This window comes from Lepidochelys kempii, chromosome 3, assembly GCF_965140265.1.
Source record: "Lepidochelys kempii isolate rLepKem1 chromosome 3, rLepKem1.hap2, whole genome shotgun sequence".
Taxonomy (NCBI): domain Eukaryota; kingdom Metazoa; phylum Chordata; order Testudines; family Cheloniidae; genus Lepidochelys; species Lepidochelys kempii.
Genome location: NC_133258.1, coordinates 58279090 through 58303988, shown reverse-complemented (window position 1 = coordinate 58303988; position 24899 = coordinate 58279090). Strand labels below are relative to the sequence as shown.

The 24899-nt window shown below is 41.5% G+C and overlaps 1 protein-coding gene across 2 annotated transcripts in view; it reads right to left on the bottom strand.

Annotated features, from left to right (window-relative positions):
• CD109 (CD109 molecule) overlaps positions 1–24899 on the bottom strand; it is a 132956-nt gene that overhangs the window by 36449 nt on the left and 71608 nt on the right. For both annotated transcript variants that reach the window (XM_073336464.1, XM_073336465.1), the window contains exons 11-24: positions 24023–24262; positions 22320–22421; positions 22156–22218; positions 20736–20912; positions 17386–17538; positions 16574–16648; positions 15943–16003; positions 14224–14356; positions 11387–11504; positions 9715–9828; positions 8909–9127; positions 7192–7336; positions 6133–6309; positions 2898–2979 (exon numbers count right to left, since the gene is read on the bottom strand). In XM_073336464.1, the coding sequence (XP_073192565.1) occupies positions 2898–2979; positions 6133–6309; positions 7192–7336; positions 8909–9127; positions 9715–9828; positions 11387–11504; positions 14224–14356; positions 15943–16003; positions 16574–16648; positions 17386–17538; positions 20736–20912; positions 22156–22218; positions 22320–22421; positions 24023–24262 (1859 nt within the window). The remainder of the gene's footprint in view (positions 1–2897; positions 2980–6132; positions 6310–7191; positions 7337–8908; positions 9128–9714; positions 9829–11386; positions 11505–14223; positions 14357–15942; positions 16004–16573; positions 16649–17385; positions 17539–20735; positions 20913–22155; positions 22219–22319; positions 22422–24022; positions 24263–24899) is intronic.

Sequence of the window (24899 nt, the reverse complement as noted above, 5' to 3'; positions counted from 1 at the left end):
ATGAAGTCTTACTGGCTTCTGAAAGAACGGTTACTGGTGCAGCTGGGATAAAGGATTAAGGGCCTACACACAGTCCACTAGGTGTCTTTTTTTTTTAAGCCACTTATATGGCATTGGGCAAAGAGCAGGCCAAGAATTATGAGCTATTATAAGCGGCTATGCAGGATCAGGTAGACTTGTCAGCCGAAAGATACAGACAGAAATTTAGGATGGCCAGGTGGACTTATGAGGTAGGGCTCAGAACAGTCACTCAGAAGGCCAAGGGGGGGGCAAGATATAGAAGTGGTAATGGAGGTGTGACATTAAAGCACTGGACTGGAGTGATCTGAAGCTCTCAGAAGGGAGTAAAAACAATTCCTGTAAGAGTTAGCCAAAGACAAGAGATGGGTATTATTGATTCAGCAGCTGATTGCTCGCTCCGGCAGAGCAGGCTAGTTAAATCACAGTGGGTTCGGGAGGGGAATGCTCTAGGCATAGAGTGCACGCATGAGGAGAAAAAACTTATCTGGGGGTGCAAGTGCCATTAGAGGTACATGGGAAGTTCTGATGGAAAAGGGTCAGAGTAGGGGGAACTTTGCCCCATCCTGTGGTCCCAGGGATGCATTGGAACCCATTCCATTTAAGTAGGAGAAGAAAGGCCCAGGAGAAGGAACCTCATTGGATGGCAGGAAAAAGGGGACCCCAGGCCCACAAGGGTGTATAAGAGTAAACCTTAGATGGGAACCAACAAGCCAAGAAAATGGGACCAAGGTAGACAATACTGGGGTAGAGGAGAAGCAGGAAAAGGGGATGGAGGAGCAGAGGTCACCCGTACAAGGACAGGCCGAAGAAAGAGTGGGAGGTGAACCCAACATACCCCAGAGAAAGGGAAGACCCCTGAGAGTTTAACACCTCAGGGAGAGGAGAGGCCACCAGACAGTGGGGTCCTGGTGGGGCAGGATGACTGAGAATGCTCTATAAAGGATGGGACAGATCCAGGGCCAAAGTCTGTGGGTTTGTCCCTGTTGCGATGACCTGTGGGATGAAATGGAATTGTGGGGTACGCCCCCACCTAAGGAGTTCTTATTCTGTGGATAGAGAATGGCGAATCCTCACAGCTGACCCACAGAAAGTCACACTAAGAGAACTCCAGAGGCAATGAGGCAGAGGCCATCACCCCCATAAGGAAGATGAAACATGTCAGGGAGAAAACTGGAAAAGGGAGCCCTAACTAGGAGAAATAAAGGGGGAGGTGTGTGACATGGTGCCATTAGCAATTGGGTCACTTATAACAACCACTGGTATAATCAGAGTAGGAGCAGGTTTGGAAGGTGGAGAAGAAATCACTTGCACCTATGGAGAGCCTGATGAGCAAATGCGATAATTAGTTCACTGGCTGGATAGCTGGGAGAAGACAAGTAGTATAAAAGGCTGAGCCAGGGAGCTGGAACTGCTGCTATGTTGGTGGGACCTGGAACACAAGGCAGAAGACAATAATAGAGCCACTTGGTGAAGGTACCCTGGTGAACTGTGTGTGCTGTTCGGTTTGCCCAGAGGGCTTACCAGCTGGGGTCTCCAGGAGCTGACAGGGGGACCTGTTCAGAGTGGGGCATAGCCCTTGTGCTGGCCCTCTGCACAGGGTCTAATTTCACCCTCGGAGAGACTGTTCATCCAATGGGCCTTCAGTAAAGAAAGATTTAAAAGATGTTCAGAACTTTGATGACAAATAATCCTAAATGTATTTGAACAGCTTCAAGGCTGATGAGTGGCTCAACAGTACAGCTACAATTTATTTGCTGAGCATGGACAGAACAATGCTCAGAGCTATCCCTATTTTTTGTAATAGCATGAAATTATCTTTAACACCACAAGACTTTGGGAGGGATTCTCCCTCCTGGTCCAGTCCTCATACACTGCTGCAGGAGCAAACAGGGATCCTAAAAGCACTTCATCCTGCTGGGGTGACCCCCCCCCCACACACACACTCCCCCAAGCAAAGGCACTGTGAAGGACAGCAACAGGCTGCAGTGCCCCTCACAAGCCCTGGAGCAGCGATTCTCAACACGTGGACGGCGGGCCGCATGTATCCCAATTAGCACACAACTGCAGCTCAGATGTGTGCTAAAGGCCACCAGGCCATGCAGCAGGGTCTGGGTTCCCAGCTGCCTGGCCACCCCGCCTGGCAGCCCACAACAATAAATAGGTTGAGAACCACGGCTCTAGAGTATGGCACGTATTGGGAATGGAAGAGGGTGGCACTATGGCACCCAGCATTACAGCCATTCTGAATAGTTGTGATGACCAAGGAGCTCCTCAGTGTCAGCCCAGCCAGGTCTGCCATAATTTAAAATAGCTCCCTAAATTATGCTGGGAGTTTCTCTGACCCCAAAGCAGCCTGGAATTGAGAGGACGCAATGGTGGCTTAAAGGCCGAGGACACTGTGGGTTTCACAGCACAAAATTTCACCCTTTGTGTTGTGTCTAGCAGCCAAATGTGCAGTGTACTTCATTGGTTCCATTATAAAAAGCTTTCTGTTCTAGTGAGCTATTCTCTGGGATAGAAGAATCACCTCCAAGCATTTAATTCAACAAATCCCATGGTGAAAGTGACTCACTACTCATCTTTTGTGAAGCTAAAAAACTCTGTCCTAATAATGGCCTTAGATCATCTAAGCTAAAAAGACAGTACATTCTGTGTAAGCTCAAAAGCTTGTCTCTTTCACCAGTAAAAGATATTACCTCACCCACCTTGTGTCTTAGAGAATCTTACAAGTTGGCCTAAAGACATACCGAAAACCAGACTGCAGCCATATCTGGGCATTTTTACCAGTTTCACAAACGTTTTAGTCCCAATGAATTATGCAAATATTTGACAAAATTCCAAACTGAATATTTTCTTTTTCTGGCAAAATTACTTACCACGTGCTCCCAGAGGGGTCACTGTTTCCAAAGGCACTGAAAGAGCCATCATCCCTTTGGTAGAGAAGCTCTCTTTGGTAGCCTGAAGAGACCAAAGCAAAGACAGGTATTGTATAAATTACTCCTGAGTAGATCCAAACTGGAATTTCTTTCTGGGGGCTATGGGAAAGGAGCTTTCAGACAGTGGAGAAAGAGAAGTGAGATTGCTCCAGCAGAGTATATTTATGTAGATTTTAAATCTCATGTTTCAAAACATTTCTGCCAAATGTGCAGGAGTAAATATGAGTGAGAGAATTAAAAAAAAACCCAAAAACTAGGTTGCAATAACATTAAGGATCTGTTTATGGAAACTGAGGTGCATAGCTCCCACTCCATCTTTAACCCTCCTGTCATCAAGGGACATCAGATCGGCACACAACTGTACATTTTCACATAACTCCACTGCTGCACTACCTATGCATAAGAATGAATTCAAGGCTCAGTGAGATGTACCAGCTTCTGAATAATAGGAAAAATGGAAAGCAGAAAGGAAAATATGTACCAGCTAGAAAGGCAGAAGATGCAGCGAAAAGTAGCTATGTGAGAGTTGCAGCTGCTCGTCTCTGCCAAATTTAAAGGACCAGCTAGCTGTCAAAAAAGCTTGCTGGAAAAAGTTCCCCTGCAAGGGTGGCCCTCCAATGAGGTGGTTTAGCAATGACCAGCCAGCCATGAAGAGAAGTGCATTAGAGCAGAGGTTCTCAATCTTTCCCCTTCTGAGGCCTCCGCAACATGCTATAAAATCTCTATGGCCCACCTGAGCCACAACAACTGTTTTTCTGCATATAAAAGCCACGGCCAGCGTTAGGGGGTAGCAAGCAGGGCAACTGCTTGGGGCCCCAAGCCCAGGGAGCCCTGCAAAGCTAAGGTGCTCAGGCTTTGGCTTCAGCCTCAGGTAGTTGGGCTCAGAGCCTCAGGCTTCAGCCCAGAGCGGGGAGCTTAGGCTTTCTGCCCAGGGCCCCACTGAGTCTAATGCGGTTCTGCTTGGCGGACCCCCTGAACTCTGCTTGCAGCCCCCCCAGGCGGCCCCAGGACCTTGGTTGAGAACTGCTGCTTTAGAGGAAGGCTCTGGTTAAAAGATATCCCTAGGTTTTCCAAGATATTTCCTGGTGTTTGACACATATATGTCTTTTTGTTGATAATATGTATCTTTAAAAAAACCTCAGGTATAGTTTGATATCAACCACTTACTTAGTGTCCCATCACAACAACTAATAGCAGTACAACACCTTTTCTTCATATTTTTAACTGCAGTGCAAAATCAGTTTACGTAGTTTTTTTAAAATGAAACGAGTCTTTTAGTTGAACTGTTTTGCTTCTCCACTGACTCTTTAATGTCTCTGAAACCTTTCGTCTAGATTTCACATGCTAAGAACACTATGCAAAACCCCATCCTGACTGTCTGTAAGCCATATCAATAATAATAATATCTATTGCACAGTAAGATTAATAAAAATGTGTTGAATTAATGGAAAAATGTTTTTGTCACTGCTGCAAATATCTTCCAGGGTTTTGCAAAGAATAAAATGGACTTGCATAGTTCTTTCAATGGCACTGTGACAATATATATTGTATACAGAGGTCTGGATACATACAGTAGTTTCGTTGAGATCCAACTATCAGCTTGAATACATGCTTGGTGAGCTAGTCAAGTATGATATAGTTAGAAAACTATAATACAGACAGCACAATTTTAATAACCAGAAAAGAAAACTACCATTATGGAATACTGCAGTGTTCTCCAATGGTGTTTTACAAGCTTACAGATTACTTAAACATTACTGCTGTGTTTTGGATCACAGCCTGCCCACTGACTTACTGTATGACCTTCAGGATATCATTTAACCTCCATTATCCCATCTGTAAAATCTGTAAAATAACAGTGCCTCCTTTTCTCTTAACCCCCTCTGTGGACACTCTTATTCCACTATAAGAGTGCCTTTTTGGGGAGTTTTTTTAGAGCACTTCAGGAAATTGCTTACAAACTTGAGAACAGCTGTTAAAATAACAGCTGTCTCTCTTTTCCCCCTCTTCCCCTGCAACCAAACTATGTAGTAAAGCTGGTTGAAAATTTTCAGTGTAACTTTTGTTTGACAGAAAATTGGGTTTTTAAGAAAACAAAGTTTATTGTGAAAAGTGTACTTTCCATGGAAAACTTTCAACTTTTCATTGAAAAATCGAACACTGGAAAACCAAAGAATTTCAGCCAAAACCAAAAAAAAAAATTACATTTAGAAATGCCATCACGATGCCTTATGGGAGGTGTAGTACCTCATGCCCCCATTATCCTCTATAGGCCTGGTTCCCCAGGCAGACTACATCTCCCATGATGCACTACAGTGGCTAAACAAGAGAGGACACTGTGGTGCATCCTAGGAACCGTAGCCTGACCCTTAGAGCAGAATGGAGCCATGAGGCACCCAGAGTATAACTTTCACTGCAGCAGCATTTCTAAATTAAAATTATTGGTTTTCAGCTAAAATTTTTCAGTTTTCGATTAAAAAAAACAAAAAAAAAGTCCATGAAAAATTTTGCTGAAAACAAAAAACAAACAAAAGACTGTCTTCATCTAAACTTTCTGCAGGAAAGAAAACTTCTGACAAGCTCTGCTGTGTAGCTCTGGGGTGACCAAAGTCTAATAATCAGGCCAAGAAGAACCCCTGGAAGCTACACCATTGAGAATATTTCTATTCGCAGGGCTATTTCTCCCTCTAGTGCCAGATCAGTCTAGGAAGCTAGGTCAAATTTAGACCTAGTATCTACTTTAGTCAAAGGAGTTCTCTTGGGGATTAATCTGGTTCATTGTGTTTTCTAACTAACTTGCAACCCTTTATGATGCAAGGAGCAGTCAGAAATATTCAGACTTGTGCTGTTTTATTGGCAAGAGATAACCAGCTCCAAGAATGATGATATGGATCACCTTTTACAGAACAATTTTACCCTGGAAAGTTACTATATACAAATGGCATCTTCATACTCAGCAGATCTTACTTTAGAAACAAATGTAAAATTGTCTGACTTTTTAGTATTGTCAGCCCTGGAGAACCAACACAGCTACAAATAAGTGGGCTTCTCATCTAGCTCACACGTCATCAAAAGAATGGCGAATCAAATTCCAAATGCAGGGCCACAAATGAAGTATTTTCTGTGAGTATGATATTTTTTTTAAATCTAGGCTCATCCCTGAAAGTTTACAGACCTTCTCTCATAAATGATGTAGCCTTCAGTTTAATATCTTCCTTCAATTGTCTTGTGTTAGTCAGGTATTCCAAAACATAAATATTAGGAGCAAAATTTATCATGTTCTGTTCACCACAGCCATAAGGCATCTTAATCAGTGATTCCAAGCCATTGATAGAAGGCCCAAGAATATCACCTGAAAGATAAAATTAAAGGTCAGTGCACATAAATGTATGCATACCACACAGAGGATGGGGTTACTTACACTGTGGAAGCATGTGATATGTTACACTTTTCATGTCCCCTTTAGCCATCTCATCTGCCCACTGCCCACTCACCTATCTGCCCAGGAACTTATTCTAAGATTTCAAGTTGTTCAGTGGTCACTGTTTTCAAAAACAAAACAGAACCTCCCATCCCGGGCCATGTTTCATTAATTGTACACATTTGCAATTTCTGTCCCAGAATTATACTGGCCTAGAGCTTCCTTATTAAAGGCTGAATCTCTAACCATATGAAAGAGACCCCTACATGATGAAAACACTCACTACCATAATATCCAAGTAAGATTCAAATTCCTCTGTCTTAAACAGTCTCCACAGAAACCTCATTCTTAGCCCAATGGATGATGGGAGAGGACTTTGGGAGTTAATCAGAGCAGTATCCATCCCAACAGTCTAACATTACAATTAAGCCAATATGAGTATAAACACAGTGTCATTAAAACCACAAATCAGCAACCACCTGGGATCAAATCTTGTTCACTTTACTCACACTAACCTCCCCACTGATTTCAGTGAGATTAACCGTGTGAGGCAGGAGAGCAGACCTGGGCCCAAGAAAGAACTCTGCTATATGGAGAACCCGTCTGATAGTTTGGTAGGGGAATTGGGTAGACTGGCTTCTCAAAAGCAGTTGTAATGACACAGTGTTACGCTGTACCATGTCTTGGAAGCTATGTGAGTTGAATGTAAATCCAACACAAGCCCAGCAGACAGTTTTATATTTACAGTGTGCAAAAGAGTAAGAGGTTGCTAGAAAATAAATGAAGGTGTAAATAGGATAAAATAATCCTTACCAATAACAGTGACTTGCACTCTTTCACTGCCACTTACTACATCAGGAGGGAAGGTGAAATCCAAAGTTTCTGATACAGTTGGTGGGTTATTCCCAGTCAAATCTAAAAGATGTGTCTGTGAATAAGACTGTTCCAGCCCCTCAGCCTATCAAAATAAGCAAAAAGGATCACTTTAATCTCCAACACTTTACATGCTGTCTTTAAATTTCTCTTTGTGCTAGTACAAAAGTGTTTGTCAGACTGCAAGATCTAAACTGCTGCTAACAAATGATTTCTGCTACTTGCTAACACAGCAAGAAGTAGAGTATTGACTCATCTGAGCTGATGCACATGTTTCTTTAAAACAGCAGGCACTTCCATCTGTAGTAATGGCTTATCAAGATGAATTGCTAAGAACAAACAATAATATACAGGGCCTGAGACAAAGTCCACTGAAGTCAGTGAGAATCTTTCCATTGACTTCAATGGGTTTTGGATCAGGACCATGGAGCAGAGCATTCTAAGACAAAGGTGTGTTCTTTCACACAACATGCAACACTGTAATGCTCAAAGAATGAAATTTTGTTCTCGGGGGAGAAATTCATCCCTGTGGAGAGGGCAAAGTGGTGGGAGGAAGGATAGTTTCAATGGTTAGGGAGATGGCCACAGACGCAGGTTCAAGTCCTTACTCCGCTACAGACTTCCTGTGTGACCTTGGGCAAGTTGTCTAGCCTCTCTGTGCCTCAGTTCCCCACCTGTAAAATGGGGATAATAATATTTCCCTACCTCTCAGGGTATTGTGAAGATAAATACATTAAGGATTGTGAGGTGCTCAGACACGACAGTAATGGGGGCCATATAAGTACCTTCAGGTACGTCTACACTGCAGCTGCAAGCATGACTCCCAAACAGACTCGCACTACCTCTGCTCAAGCTGCCGCACTAAAAATGGCAATGTGCATGCTGCAGCATGACTGGTGTCACGGGCTAGAGACCAGAGCCTAGACCCCGGGGATCAGGCAGGCCCAGACTCAGGTGGCTAGTTCCAGCCACTGCCCATACTGGAACATCCACACTGCTATTTTTAGCATGCTAGTCTGCTTGAGCTAGCACGAGTCTGTCTATCTTGGCTGCATGGCTGGCTCCCAGCTGCAGTGTAGACATATCCTTAGACAGTGCCAGCACAAGTCTGTTTAGAGTATGATGTGTTTGTCCTCTATATCGGGGTAAATTTCACCCTTAGAGCCCAGGCCTGAACCCTTACTACATTTCACTGAATTTAAAGGGATGACTCTTGTGAGTGAAAATAACTTGTTTGAGCAAGTGATATAGGATTGGGCACTTATACCTCACTTAAATAGAGTCACAGTGGTGTAAAACACACAGAATTTGGATGAGAATTTTAGTTCCTTTATTTTATTTATGAATAACTTTTTGGCTAACTTTCTCCCCCTCCCAGAATACAGAATTTGTCATGATAAAGCTCTGTTGAAATAAAATCAACTGTGTCAAATTTAGCTATATTTTTGTTTATATTTCTTAAAAGGCAGTCTAAACCATGTTAAGGAAGGAGTTCTTTAAAAGATAAACTTTCTGATAACATTTACCCATTCTGAAAGCTTCAGGTCAAAACGCAGATAAATAAATATTCCATTGGTCTGCCTTTTCACAACATTCTCCTGTTTAAGGGGATACCATCTCTGAATTCTTGACATGACCTACACCTTTGAATATTTACCTTCACTAAAACTTTCTGGAGGATGGCATCCGAAGCAGTGGGTGATATTGCTGCCACTTTAATAGGAATCTCTCCCAGCTGTTTTGGTTTGATTGGAAAATTAACAGTCTTTGCATCTTCACTTGGTACCAACACAGATTGCTGGTTTCCTGTAGCATTTATTTCATTGGATGTAATAAGAATTTCAAATGTGTCACTGAGGTCAAGAGTCACCATAACCTATAAAAAGACTGCAATTAATATTTTTAACTGGAAAAAGGGTGTTAATCTTAGGAACTCCCTTTTATAAACTGTCATTTTCTGTGTGTATTTAAAAATATGTCTTAGTTGTACCATTTATCACTGAAGAAACAGTAAGGATCTCAAGGAGATATGATCACTATAGTATGTATAAGCCTTGCAGTGTCTGGGCAACATCCAAGAATCAGAGCAAGAAAACATGGACAAGAGGAAAAGAAGAAAAAAAAAGAACTGGAAGTCGATGGGAGCTGAAGATATCCAGAACCTCACAGGGACTGCCATTCACCAAATGGAAGGGCTCAGGAAAACACTATATGTCATACCAGATCCAACCATCAAACTGAGTAGCCTATTTCTGGCCAATCCCATTCAGAGGAAGCCAAAGACAAATAGTCCATTTGACTAATTTGGGTGCAATGATTTACATGTAGGAAACTAGATTTTTCCTGACTCCTGCAGCATATAGTTCATATATTAAAGAGTACCTCTAGAAGAGCTGACAAACTTCAGAGCGTAGCAAAATGGTAAGGAAAAATACTAGCAAAAAAGAGTTTGCCTATATTTACCTCAGTTGCTTCTTTCAAATAATTGAAGATGTTTACTTCCAAAATAAACTGCTCTCCTCTGGTAACCGAGTAAGGAAGGTTCAAGGAAATAAAAAAGGGTTGAAAAGCTTCTAACTGGAAAACAAAATCATTATACAACAGTGAACCCCGGTGGTCATATATTAGCTATTAAATTGGCTACAGAAAGTTTAGATTCAGATCTGTTCTAATTAGACTTCCCCATTGGTAAACCTGGACTAGAGAACAAATTTACTTATATTGGACAATTAACATTGGGTAATATGCAGGGTTTCTGATTTTTGGTTTTAACCAATAAAACAGCCAATAAAAAAATGAAAACAGTGTTTATCCAAAAAATCACCAGACAAACACCAGAAATAGTTACTTGTAGTTAACGGCTTGTCTATGTAGATCAGTAATGTGCACTAGAGAGGCATGATTTCTAAAACACACTAATGTGTTGCACATTAATTGGTCTGTGTGGATCATGCTGATGCACACTAAAGATTCTCTACTGAGCTTTAACATAGTGCTGTTTGAAACAGTATGACACTACAGCACGCTAGGGAACATTACAAAAAGATTACTCAGTACAACACAAAGAGAGAGCCCCCCAAAACCCCAGTTTTTAGACATCTACATAGAACTCAAAAACTGCTAAAATAAGCCTCAAAAAATGAAATGAACAAACCGTGAAAAACAGAAGCCCTAGTAATATAATAGGACTGAAGCATGAGCCAAAGCAACTATTAGTACAATAGCAAATGCCTTTTTCCGAGGACTCTCTGGGTATGTTTACACTGCAATAAAACACCTGTGGCTTCCCAATGTCAGCTAACTCGGGCTCCTGGGCTCATGTTGCAGGGCTATTAAATTGCAGTGTAGATGGTCAGGCTCAGGCTGAAGTCTTGGCTTGGACCAGCCACAGGTGTTTTACTGCAGTGTAGACATACCCTCTAGCCCTGTTCACACGGGAGTAGCTGGGTTCTTGGCATTTTCATATCTTAGGTGCCTAGAATGATTTAAAAGTCTAACTTCAGACATCCAGGTTTGAAATCTTTGACCTTTCCCATCATTTGGGATCCTGTTAAATCATGACTTTCAACTGTTTTGGATGCTTAAGCAATGGATGATTTAAAAACTTGTCTCTACATGGCGCTATCTTCATGCCAATCGGGAAGAATATATTAGAAAGCAAAATAATGGGCTCATCTAATAATCTATTTTTTCTTCTTTATGTATTGCTTTCTGCAAGTGCTGTAATTTGGGTTTGTATTTTTAAGATTTATCTATATTAGGTATATTTTTGAAAATGCAACATTTTTTAACTAAAGCTGTGAAATAAAGAAACGAAAGGAGGCAGCAAGCAGATGCACTTATAATCCAACAAAGACAGACGCCCAAAGGCACAGAATCACTGTATATCATTCTGCAGTATTGAAGTTATTTATGCGTACAGGAGAAGGAGGAATATGGTACCATAGATTTTAAAAGAGACCTCTCCACTGATTTCAGTGTGCAGCTCTGCTTAAAATTTGATTGTATTTAATGAGTCTTGTTTTCCTTATTAAAATAATCAGGTTGCTACTGTTCTTGTTACAATATAAAACTGAAAATAATAAACTGGGGTGTTACCACTAACATAAACTGGAACTATATTGTACTATGTTACCACAACAGGTGCAGTCGTAATTCCAAGTCCAAGGTTTTCAGATATTACAAAAGCACTGGCTACCCAAGAAGTGATGGTATCAGGTACTATAACTTCCATTGTTGTATCTCTGCTGGATCTAACAAGAGAAAAACACATCCGAATTTCAAAAGCATTAATTTAATGCTCAGTAAATAAAATGTTTAAGACAGATCATAAATGTAGTCTGAATTCTTAACTGGAAAGATTGTTGTTTACCTTTTCTTCTTCTCCAAACTTTCTGTAAAATGTTTTTGTTAGGCCCCAAAGTAATAATTAAATGGTGAATTAAAAATTACTCACTTTAAGATAATAAATCCCTCCATATTCTATAGAAATACCCTCCAGATGTCAGCTGTTTTCCTAAAGCTCCTGATATTAATGCTTAGTTAAATGAGTGTCATGTATTGACGCACAGTACGGGTCAGATTGTGTCACCAATTTAGCAATTTTGGATCGTCTCATGGTTAAGACACTGGACTAGGGCTCAGTAAAGTAGGATTTAATTTCTGCATCTACCACAGATTTTAGTGTCATAGAATCATAGAAATGTAGAATATCACGGTTGGAAGGGACCTCCAGAGGTCATGCAGTCCAACCCCTGGCTCAAAGCAGGACCAATCCCCAACTAAATCATCCCAGCCAGGGCTTTGTCAAGCCTGACCTTAAAAACCTCTAAGGAAGGAGATTCCACTAGCTCCCTTGGTAACCCATTTCAGTGCTTCAGTTTTTCCTAATATCCAACCTAAACCTCCCCCACTGCAACTTGGGACCATTACTCCTTGTTCTGTCATCTGCTACCACTGAGAACAGTCTAGATCCATCCTCTTTGGAACCCCCTTTCAGGTAGTTGAAAGCAGCTATCAAATCCCCCCTCACACTTCTCTTCTGCAGACTAAACAAGCCAGTTCCCTCAGCCTCTCCTCATAAGTCATGTATTCAAGTCCCCTAATCATTTCTGTTGCCCTTCGCTGGACGCTTTCCAATTTTTCCACATCCTTCTTGTAGTGTGGGGCCCAAAACTAGACACAGTACTCCAGATGAGGCCTCAACAATGCCGAATAGAGGGGAATGATCATGTTACTCGATTTGCTGGCAATGCTCCTACTTAAACAGCCCAAAATGCTGTTAGCCTTCTTGGAAACAAGGGCATACTGTTGACTCATATCCGGCTTCTCGTCCACTGTAATCGCTAGGTCCTTTTCTGCAGAACTGCTGCCTAGCCACTCTGTCCCTAGTATGTAGCAGTGCATGGGATTCTTCTGTCCTAAATGCAGGACTCTGCACTTTTCCTTGTTGAACCTCATCAGATTACTTTTGGCCCAATCCTCTAATTTGTCTAGGTCCCTCTGTATCCTATCCCTACCCTCCAGCGTATCTACCTCTCCTCCCAGTTTAGTGTCATCTGCAAACTTGCTGAGGGTGCAATCCATACCATCCTCCAGATCATTTATGAAGATATTGAACAAAACCGGCCTGAGGACCGACACTTGGGGCACTCCACTTGATACCGGCTGCCAACTAGACATGGAGCCATTGATCACTACCCATTGAGCCCGACAATCTAGCCAACTTTCTATCCACCTTATAGTCCATTCATCCAATCCATACTACTTTAACTTGCTGGCAAGAATACTGTGGGAGACCATGTCAAAAGCTTTGCTAAAGTCAAGAAACAACATGTCCACTGCTTTCCCCTCATCCACAAAGCCAGTTATCTCATCATGGAAGGCAATTAGGTTAGTCAGGCATGATTTGCCCTTGGTGAATCCATGCTGAATGTTCCTGATTACTTTCCTCTCCTCTAAGTGCTTCAAAATTGATTCCTGGAGGACCTGCTCCATGATTTTTCCAGGGACTGGGGGGAGGTTGACTGGCCTGTAGTTCCCCAGACCCTCCTTCTTCCCTTCTTTAAAGATGGGCACTACATTAGCCTTTTTCCAGTCATCCGGGACCTCCCCTGATCGCCATGAGTTTTCAGAGATAATGGCCAATGGTTCTGCAATCACATCCGCCAACTCCTTTACCACCCTCGTGCAGTGCATCTGGCCCCATGGACTTGTTCTCGTCCAGCTTTTCTGAATAGTCCTGAACCACTTCTTTCTCCACAGAGGGCTGATCACCTCCTCCCCACACCGTGCTACCCAGTGCAGTAGTCTGGGAGCTGACCTTGTTGGTAAAGACAGAGGCAAAAAATGCATTGAGTACATGTGTGCATTGAGTACATTAAGTGCAACTCCAAGTGTGATTTGGCCTTCCTGATTTAACTCCTGCATGCTTGAGCAATTATTTTTATACTCCTCCCTGGTCATTTGTCCAATCTTCCACTTCTTGTAAGCTTCTTTTTTGTGTTTAAGATCAGCAAGGATTTTACTGTTAAGCCAAGCTAGTCGCCTGCCATATTTACTATTCTTTCTACACATCAGGATGGTTTGTTCATGCAACCTCAATAGGATTTTTTAAAATACAGTGTCACCAGAGGTAAATCATCAAATCTCCCTTTGCCTCATTTACCCATCTGTATAAGGGACCTAATACTACTTCCCTTTCCCCACCCTTTCTCTGTGTTGTTCATTTAGATTGTAAGCTCTTCAGGCAGAGATTGTCTCTTAAAATGTATTTGTACAATGCCGAGCACAGTGGACCTCCAATCTTAGTTACTACCTCTAGGTGGTACTGTAATATAAATGGTAATAGGGATCAGTGCAGAATACTATTTAAAATGTAATAGTACAACATGCCCCTGGAAAATAATTAAAGTATGTCAGAAATCCAGAGCAAGTAAGAGTAAAAATCTCTGTTTTTCTCTAAGTGTTTACCTAGTATTGGTGTCAATCCAAAGCCAAGTCTCCGGGAAATTTTTCCTTACATGTGGACTACTGAAAGCAGGAAATCCGCCTGCAGTACCTAGATAGTCATCAAAATCTGCACTGTAGGGTATCATCTCATCATCTACAAAATTAAAAATATTGTCAAATATCAGAAAACTACGTAGCAAAACAAAATCAAATTAGCACCCTGTTTCATGAATAATTATTTACAAACCCACAAGAAGTTTGGTAACAGTACACATGGTATTTCTGAATTGAATTTAGTGTTATGGCACTGTTATTTTCACTTAAACACAAAAGCATTGCACACAAAATTTAAGTTTGACAGGTCTCTATGTCTATACAGCGTTTTGGAGCAAAAAGGAGCAAGCCTCCCAGCTAGGTCATCAGACTTAGGCTAGCAGGTCTTGTGCTACACTCTAAATGTAGCTGTATAGACAGGACTTTGAAGTTGCAACTCTGGCTGGAGCTCAGGCTCTGAAGGCTAGGGAGGAGGGTGGGCTTCAGACCTCAAGCTCCACCCAAACCACAACTCAAAGCGCTGTTTAGAGCACTAGTGTGAGCCCCACTAGCCCAAGTCAATCAACCCAAGGTGGGGGCCTCACTCCCATTTGCTTCCAAATGCTGTGTAGACATACCCTAGATGGCCTCTTTAGGGGTATACATATACTCCATATAGTCTGAATATAACTATACTAGGGGTGCTGAGCCATTGCTGTTTAACTCAATGAGAGTTCAAAACACAAAGCACCTCTCAGGTCCAGGACCCTTTCAGCCACTTCGTGTCAGCAGTGGCATGGACAGAAACCATAGAGTCCATGGGGAAAAAATGCAAACTAGCCTAAGTCCCATGTTCAAAAGCACCTATGTTGATTAGGAGCCTAAGTCCCATCAATTGATTTAAGTTCTTATGAAAGTGTTACCCCATATTTATACCCAAAACTCTCCAAGAATCTTAGGATGCAGTCCTGCAAACACCTATTCATGAGGGTAGTCAGAGATTAATTCAGTGGGCCTTGTCACAGTGGTTAAGACTGCTCATGTGAGTAAGAATTTGCAGGATCGGACTCTTAAGGCTTAATCTTGTGACCAGAATCTGATTTAGCCGGGCTGGGTGCAGCATAAATGAGAGAAATTCTTCTCCCTAGATTGTAAAGTAGCTGCAGAGATGTTCCACAGAGATTATTCAGTCATATGAAGTAAGGTCTTATGTACCCACACCTATAAGACAGAGGGGGAAAGGATCTGTGTAGTAGCCCTGCAGGCTCAACGCAATGAGCTCATGCAGAGTGCAACTCACATTGCACACAAATCTAGTCACCCAAGCTGCACAGCTGAACCACATTGGATCTGCTGCAAAGGGACCCTCTCCATCTGTAGAGGAAGGGTCTGTATTTGAAATATCTATTTCAGGAATTTGTCTTCAAGCCCCGATGGATCTTTTGTCACCTCAGACAACAATGTAATCCTGACAAATATGCAAAATACATGCTGTTAAAGAAAGTGATTCAAATAAAAGATAAAACCTGTAGGCCAAATTCTCCCATATTACAACATCTTACATACAGGTAAATCTATGACTTCTGTGGCGTGGCTCTGGGTTTTTCTTGGTGCAACCAACCAGAATTTGGCCCTGTTTGTTTATCTTTAACCCTCCTGGACCTAGCAGATAGCAATGGTTTGGTTATGCCAATTTTTATTACTTACAGAGAACATTATTCTTGTCTTCTGGAAGGTTTGCATCAGTCAATACCCAAAGGTTGCATTTCTGGATAAAAAAGACATACAATATATTTCAGTACAGGACATGTAAAGTACTCATTCTCTTATTTTTTCCTTTCTTTCATTCTTTTTAAATGTCTTTCTTTCTTTTTTAAATTAAACTCAATTTAAAATAAAATGAAAGTCAATTTTTAGCAACTCAAATGCATGGCACAACAAATGCTATTTTCTGACTTTGAATCCTTACCACACCATCAGACGTCACTTAGGGTGGCATGATGTTTTGGCTTAAAGAAAAAAAGAATTAAGTACAAAGACTTCAGTGGACTGCTAGTTCATCTGCATGCTTGCATTTTGAAATGGGCACATAGTGATGAATTTCACTATTATCTATTAAAATTCTGTGAATACTTTCATTTTTAGACTTTTGTAAAACAAAATTAAATTCTCCCCCAAAACAACTTGATGCTGTCTTGACAAACACAGTAGAAACTATGAAAACAGTGGATTGTCTGCAGTTTTCAAACTTTACAAGGAGTATTTAATATATTTTCCTTCTGCAGAGTATGTACAATTAAAGAGAAAAAAATCCAACTTCTAGATTTAAAAATGATACCTGAAAGACACTGAGAGGACTTCTGATTGCGTCAAAATATTGTACTGTGTTGTACAAATGTAGTTCATGGAGCACCTAAGAAAAGAAAAATAAAAGAATGCGAATTGTGAAAGCAGGGTGCAATTCTTTAAATAAAATGTACTATACAGGATGTTAATTTGCAGAGCTATCCCTCAAATAGTAGATCTCTTGCCTCTGGAAAATTGGAGTTACCATATGAATGGCGTTAGGCAATAATGGCTTACACCAGTGGTGGGCAACCTGTGGCCCATCAGGGTAAGCTGACTGCAGGCCATAAGACATTTTGCAGACGTTGACCATCCGCAGCCACAGCCCCCTGCAGCTCCCAGTGGCTGCGGTTCGCCATTCCTGGCCAATGGGAGCTGTGGGAAGCGGTGGGCATGTGTGAAGAGCTTTCCTATGTTGTTTGTTTCTAAAAGAAAAATGATTTGACTGTGAGCAGTTTGATGGACAAAGTTCAGAAGTGTTGGAAAAAGATGAAATGCCGGTTGGAATATTAGTCCGCTAGCATATCTAAGGAATGAAAATTTACAGGACAGAACAAGTATAATTCCAAATAAAGGGGCTCATCTTACAAACAGTATATTCCTAAGCAGCTCACTAATGTTGATAGACAACTTGAATGAGTAAGAATTGTTCACACAAATAAAGGTTGCAAGATCAGTCCCAAAGTTGCATTCTATACTTATCTATTTATATCTATATAAAATAAAACATAAAAACTGTTACATTTCCATAACCTTACACTTTTCAGAAATACACTGTATACAAAGCTTTTTTCTTTTACTTACACTGTCTTCTGTAATGTCACTACTTTCTCCAAGGAGCTTTGTACTTTTGTCAACAACTGAAAGTCCAATTACAGAACTGGGTTCAGTTACACTGATTTTAAGGGAGACTTTCTCAGATGGATTGACTTTATCTTTATTCCAAGATACTTTGATCTAAGAAAAAGAAGAAAATGATGATGGTTTAAATTACACATTAATATTTCAGGGTCAGCCAAGAGCTTTCAATCATGAGCTTTTTATTTTAATTAGTTGTGGCTGAGAATCTGGTTTGGCTGGGGAAGGCATGGTTCCCACCAACTCTTGGAAGGCGCTAAGGGTTTACATGCTGCTCCCTAAACCCTCAGATTCCTTCAATCTGTAGTTGGTAAGCGCCAGCACCCCCATGGACATCCTTTGTTTCTGTGATGGCCACTATCTTGGCCAATAACGAGTATTCAAGGGACCACTAGAGCTAAAAGGATGAGTCTGAACTAAAGCGCCAGATTCGGTAGCTGGAGCAGTCACACTCACATCCTCTGTGGGTTGGGCACAGAGGGGGTTGTGTAATACACTCTGACCAGTGGGTTACACTTTCAATCTGCAAACCAGCCCCACAGGTTCCAACTGGCCCTTCTACAGCTATCCCAGTATTTTCATAGGGGGTTGAGGAACAGATGGCCGTTCAGTACTCCTGTTTCAGATGAATAATTTTGCCCTTTTCTTCATTGGAGAACCAAATTTTACTCTAAACTCTTGACTGGAAAAATGCATTTAAGCAGAGAAACAGGTCTTCCCAGAACTACATTCACAGTGAAAAGTCTGGGCCAGTGGCAAACATACTATCAATGGCTAAAGTAATTGATTATCACCATAGGCGCCGACTCCGTGGATGCTCCGGAGCTGGAGCACCCATGGGGAAAAACTGGTGGGTGCTCTGCACCCACCGGCAGCTCACAGCCTGCCCCCCCACCCCAGCTCACCTCTGCCTCCACTCAACCTCCGCCTCCTCCCCTGAAGCATGCCTGCTTTTCCCCCTAGCTCCCAGCGCTTGCCGCCGCAAAACAGCTGTTTTGCGCAGCAAGCGCTGGGAGGGAGGGGGCAGGAGCAGGAATGTAGCGCACTCGGGGAGGAGGCGGGGAAGAGGTAGGGCCGGGGCGGGGATTTGGAGAAGGGGTCCAGTAGGGGCAAGGAGGGGGCGGAGTTGGGGCAGGGACTTTGGGGAAGAGGTTGGAATGGGGGCGGGGCAGGGGTAGAGTGGGGCGGGGGAGGTCAAGCACCTACCGGCGCGGGGAAAAGTTGGCGCCTATGATTATCACTGCTTATTATGCTGTAAATAAGACAACAGACTGATTCATGAAGAGATGGGTTTGGATTAAATGACATTTAAAACACTGTTGTCAAGTTATTTATTGAAATGAAATGCAAGAACAAGCTATAAATTACTCCCAGAAGTAACTGATCACGTTTCTGCTGCACTTAGGAAATTTCAATAGCTACGCCTCACAAAGAGAAGTAGAATTAGTTTGGAATTTTTGTAGCTTTGAAGAAGATCAATTATTTCATTATATCCCATTGGTTTCCAAATCTGAAGTTTTCAGTGGCTGAAACCATTAGGCAAATATTTAATTCCCATTAATTCATCTTCCCAATTTTCCATCATCTCTGTATTTAAGATTGCCTGGTTTTCTGATCTTTAAATTGCACTTTAATCAGATACTTCGATTTTGGCCTGTTCCCACAAACCCATGCTCACAAGACTAGTAAGGTTTGCAAGAACAGGCCCTATCTCTGTAATATAAATTATACTGTAGTCTTCACTAGGAGCCTAATACAGTACCACTGAAGTCAATGGAAAGACTCCCATTGACTTCAATGGAGCTGGATAAGGCTCTATATGCTTTCTTGTTACAAATATCTTCTCCTGCTTCTGATCTTAAGCTTCTGAGTTTTAGCTCTCAGCTACATTACCTTTCTTTATTGCTATTTTTAATTTATTGAACTTTTAAGAAAACAGATACGCAACACAGCAGGAATGTGTCACATGTAGGGTATGAACTGCAGCTTTCTGACCACCTTGCCACACAACTGCTTATAACGCCACAAACAATGCTCAGCTCCCAAGGATGGGATAGCATTGTGAAGAGAATGGAGAATAGCTAACCAATTCACAAGCACGAGCCAGATCAAGTTCCACCCGATTCCTGGTTCCAAATAAAACTGTTCAGCATATTCATAGGTTCCAAGGCCAGAAGGGACTATTGTGATCGTCTACAACACAGGGCACAGAACGTCCACAAAATAATTCCTAAGGCATATCTTTGAGAAAAACATCCAATCCTAATTTTAAAATTGCCAGTGTTGGATAATCTATTATAACTCTTGATAAATTGTTCCAATGGTTAATGACCCTCACTGTTAAAAATATACACCTTATTTCAGGTATGAATTTGTCTGGCTTCAACTTCCAGTCATTGGATTGTATCCCACCTTTATCTTCTACATGGAAGAGCCCATTAACAGATATTTGTTCCCCTTACAGATTGTAATTAAGTCACCCCTAAACCTTCTTTTTGTAAGCTAAATATATTGAGCTTCTATGAGGATTGTTTTCTAATCTTTTAATCATTCCCATAGCTCTTCTCTGACCCCTCTACAACATCCTTCTTGAATTCTGGACAACAAAACTGGATGCAGTATTCTAGCAGTGGTTGCACCAATGCCAAATAGAGAGGTACAATATCCTCCCTACTCCTACTCAATTTCCCCTGTTCATGCATCCAAGGATCACATTAGCCCTTTTAGCCATAAAGCGTTTGACTCCATTGAACAGGAGAAAAATTTCCACTGGCCAACCTTGTCCTAAATGCCACTTCTGTATTGCCACAAAGAGAACTGACTGTACTCATGATTCATGGAGGGAGGGGAAAACAGTCCCTCTATGCAGCCTTTCCACAGTTTGGTTCCTCTCCACACAGCAGAAACGTGTTCATTCCATTCTGTTTTCTACCTTCCGGATTCATAACATAGCTGGGAGTATTGCTCCTCTGAGAAGACAACACTTGTATGTTCTGAGTATGGCCCTTCTGAATCTTTCTCTAGTCCAGTTCTGGGGGAATCATAGTTGAAGCAACTCTCTCCTGGTTTACTATGATACCAGTATCTTCCCAATGTCTCCTCCAACAGTCTTTCACTTATGGCCTGAACCAACTGCCAATGAAGTCAGTGAGAGTTTTCCACTAAATTCAGCGAGCTTTGAATCAGGCCTACATTGAGGAGGACTTTTTTATCAGCAAATCTTCCATTCTGAACTATTACTTAGTATGTAAGACACATAAAGAAAGTCATCTCAAACTCAGTCTTTGATTTACTACCTTGTTTTCAAGAACAGGCTGAATTGGCAGAGTCAGGGCATCATTTACAACTTCCCCATTCTCATCAATATAAAAGATACTTATACACGCCACAGGAGCCCAGGAATTTTCTGGTTTTAAAGTGAACGTTGTTAAAACCTCTGTGCCTACAGCCACAATCTGTTCTTTAGCTACCACCTGAAAGGGAAAATAAAATGTCCAAGTTATAATAAGATACTATCTGTATTACAATCACAAATTGCCCCTAGTTTTGCAATAAATTTTAAAGACAACCTTCCATACAAAATATGAGCTATCTGTGCCCTTTTTTGGAGAAGGCCCGAGAAGGTTGATTGGCTTTTGCGCGGGAATATGGAGGAGAGGGCAAATGGATTGTTTTAAATTAGAAACTCACGTCTTGACTAGCCTTTTTTTCTGGAAGACTCTCCAGACAACTGGGGAAATAATAGGATTATGACATTGCAGATATCAAGCAACTGAAATCTAATTGAGAAGGAAGGTAATTTTAACTAGACAGATTGAAACATGGAGGGGGGCTGTTTCTTTGTGACATCTAGCGCTAGTAGAAAATTTTCAAATGTTTTGAAAAAAGTGGGAGAAATTTTTAAAAAATTGTGACATTTCCCCCCTATTTTTTGACCATCTCTTTTAACACCACAAACAGTTTCCCTATAAACATTTGGAGGAAAAGCGCTGTTTGTTAATGTTTCAACACCATTCTTCATTTCAGTGCTGGGAAAGCTCACCGAATATACATTTCAGACCTCCAACCCCAACAAAACCAACAAAAGACCATACTTAACACTCCTCTTATTCCTAAGACATAAAAAACAAGGAGAACCACCAGACTTCCAAACTGTTCATTTTTTTAAAAAAAATAGCATTCTTTTACGTTATAAAAAAGGGCACAAATCTATTTTTTCTATTTCAGGTCAAATGTGAGATTCTAAGGTCACGCTTGGTCAGCTTGCTGTTAATAGAAATCTATGCATCTAACACCAAGCATCTTGATTATCAGGGGTTAGAATATGCTGTGACCCCATGTGGATTCTTGGGGTGGAAGGGTCGGAAATGCACCCCTGCCCAGTAGATGGACACAATCTAATTGATGAGATCTGGCACTGCTACTAAGGCTCATCAGCTAACAGAGCTGGCCTGAAACAGAGGGGAACCCACTCCTCCCTTTAAAAGAATGGCAGAGCAGCCTCTCCCATACAGCTCCAAGGAGGCAGACAGTGGGGCTCCCTCTGAGTAAGGACTGAGCAAATACAAAGTAAGGACTGGATCCATTGTTTTTACTGAGCAAATCAATAATAATCAAATCTCTCAAATACTTAACCACATTTTTTTACTCATTTGAATTTATCTCAGGTTGGTAACAATCACCTCAAGTCATACACATGTAAAATTGGTAAGTTACCAGATAACTGATCTCCTTTATTAGCTTGTTGCTTGCAACACTCAGCTGAAAAGGAATCCCAACCTAGAGAAATAACATGATGATAGGAATAAATAGGTGTCCATGATGAATACCTGACAGTAATATTTTATTGGCAAGTATAGCTTCATATGAACATGTGTTACCTTTACATCTTGTCTTGGTTTTTTTATCTGGAGGTAAGTCATGCTGGGGGAGTTGAATATACCATGAATTGCTATGTTAGTTTCACTATTAAGAAAACTAGCCTGTAAGACAATACAAAAAAGGCTGTTACTAGAATTATAAAATTTATTTACTGCTCATGTGTATACTATCATTATATACGGTATGATACAGACTGAAAATGTTATATATATTATATACATAATGGTTTCAACACAGTTAGGGTGGCCAGATTATCAAAGTGAAAAACCAAGACATGAGGCATGGGGATGGGTGAGTTCATGGCGAAGAGCATGGGCAGGAAGGTACACCTGGGACTGGCTTGGCAGATTAAAGAGAGGGCGTGAAGGTGCCTCTTTCCTTTCTGTAGCAGCTCAGCAGAGCTGGGCGCAGCTCTGAAGCAAGTTTACAAAACAGGGGGGAAAGATTTTTCGACAACCTTACTGCAAGCCAGGAATAACCTAAGAAACTGGGAGATTCCTGGTTTTGGGGGACAACATACCAGAGGTGGTGGGAAGGGGAAAGTGGCAACATGAGACTGGCCTGAGATGTGCTGATCCCTGATCTCCATACATGCTGTCATTCTCACCAGTCCAGCTGCCCACAGTCTCTGACCAGGCAGTCAGGTTTTGCAAGGGGGTTACATAACACCTTTTTTTTTTTTCACCAAAACTGCAGGGACCCTAGAAAGGCCCTTGAAAAAGGACATTCAGGGCCATGTGGTTGCCATTCTCATAATACTCATGTATGGCATGTCACTTAAAGCAATGACTCAATAAGCAATTGAGTGCTGATCAGTTTTCAGGTTTTCTTAAAGCACTATCAGTAATAACATTAGTAATTCCTTGGTTGGTCATATCTCCCATTAGTTTATATCAACTACAGTTATTCTCATTGTGGCCTGTTTCCATTCAGTTCTACTGGTATAAAATCCAGAGTAACGCTACTGAAGCCAATAAAGTTATTCTAGATTTACAGTGGTATGATTTATAGCAGAACCTGGCCCCATGAATTTCATCTAGAAAAGCAACAGCTGGTGAGATAGCTCAAACTCAAACCAGGTACAATCACAATTTTCCAAAGATCTCAGAAGCTTGTCACTACACACGGCCTTGACCTGAATATTAATCCCACTTCTTATTTTAACACCCTGTTCTCCCTTACCCTCCTCAGAGGGGATAGCATTCACTGTGCCCTTCATCAAGTGAGCTATGCAAACAAACAGACACGGAATCACCTGATGTACAAGTAGATTTATACCTTCCCTCTTCTTCCTCTAGGGCTAATCACCAATATCTTCAAGCTCCCACATGAAGACCAGAATTCTGACAGCACAGTCAAGTGGATAAGGCACTAACCTACACAACAGAAGACCTGGCTTCTATTTCTGGTTCTGCCACTGACCTAGTTGAGACACTGGGTGAGCCATTTCACCTTTCTGTGCCTCTATTTCCTTCCCCATCATTGTCTGTCTTGTATACTTAGTGTCAGGCACTCTCTCTCGCTGTGTATGTGGTGTCTAGGACGATAGCCTAGGTGCTACTGTAATACAAACAATAAATAATTGCTCCCCACACCAGCTGTTGCATAAGTCAGAGGCAATGTACTGTTGAAAAGCCACTATAGTCTCATTCTTTGAATTGTGCTGGATTAATGCTTTGAGTTTTCATGATGTAAACACTACCTTAATAAGCAGATTCATCGTATTAGTCAGAACCGGGACCTCAAGGTGAATGATTCCATTTTCTGGGACAGTGTAATTTAGGATATGCACTGTCTCATTTCTCTGCTGCACTGCTCCATTTTTGTACATAGAGAACACACCGTGGTGAGGAACAGTGTCTGACTGTTCTGCAGTGATTGTGACATAATTTTGTCTCTCTTCGGCAGTCAGCTGATTTTTGTCGGAACGTGTTACTTTTAGCTAATAACAAAAAACAAGGAAGTGTTCATAAGACAGGCCACAACATAAATCCAGGATTCATAAGATGTAACCATACATTCGTTTTTATGACATGATTATATTTTTTAAACAGCAGTTATCTTCAGGTTTGTAATATGTCTATCAGGACACCTCAACTCCATAACTCAAATTCCAGGTCTGAAACTTCACATAGGGAGTGTCCAGAGAAGAGCAACAAAAATGATAAAAGGTTGAGAAAACCTGACCATGAGGAAAGGTTAAAAAAACGGTCATGTTTAGTCTTGAGAAAAAAAAGACTTAGGAGGGACCTGATAACAGTCTTCAAATATATTATAGGCTGCTATAAAGAGGACAGTGATCATTGTCTTCCATGTCCACTGAAGATAGGAAAAAAAGTAATGGGCTTAATCTGCAGCAAGGGAGATTTAGGTTAGATATTAGGAAACACTTCCAACTGTGAGGGTAGTTAAGCTCTGGAATAGGCTTCCAAGGGTGGTTTAGAATCCCCATCACTGGAGCGTTGTAAGAACAGTTTGGACAAACATCTATCAGGGATGAGTCTAGGTTTACTTGTTTCTCCCTCAGCACAGGGGGTTGGACTAGAAGACTTCTCTAGGTCCCTTCCGGTGTTTCTACG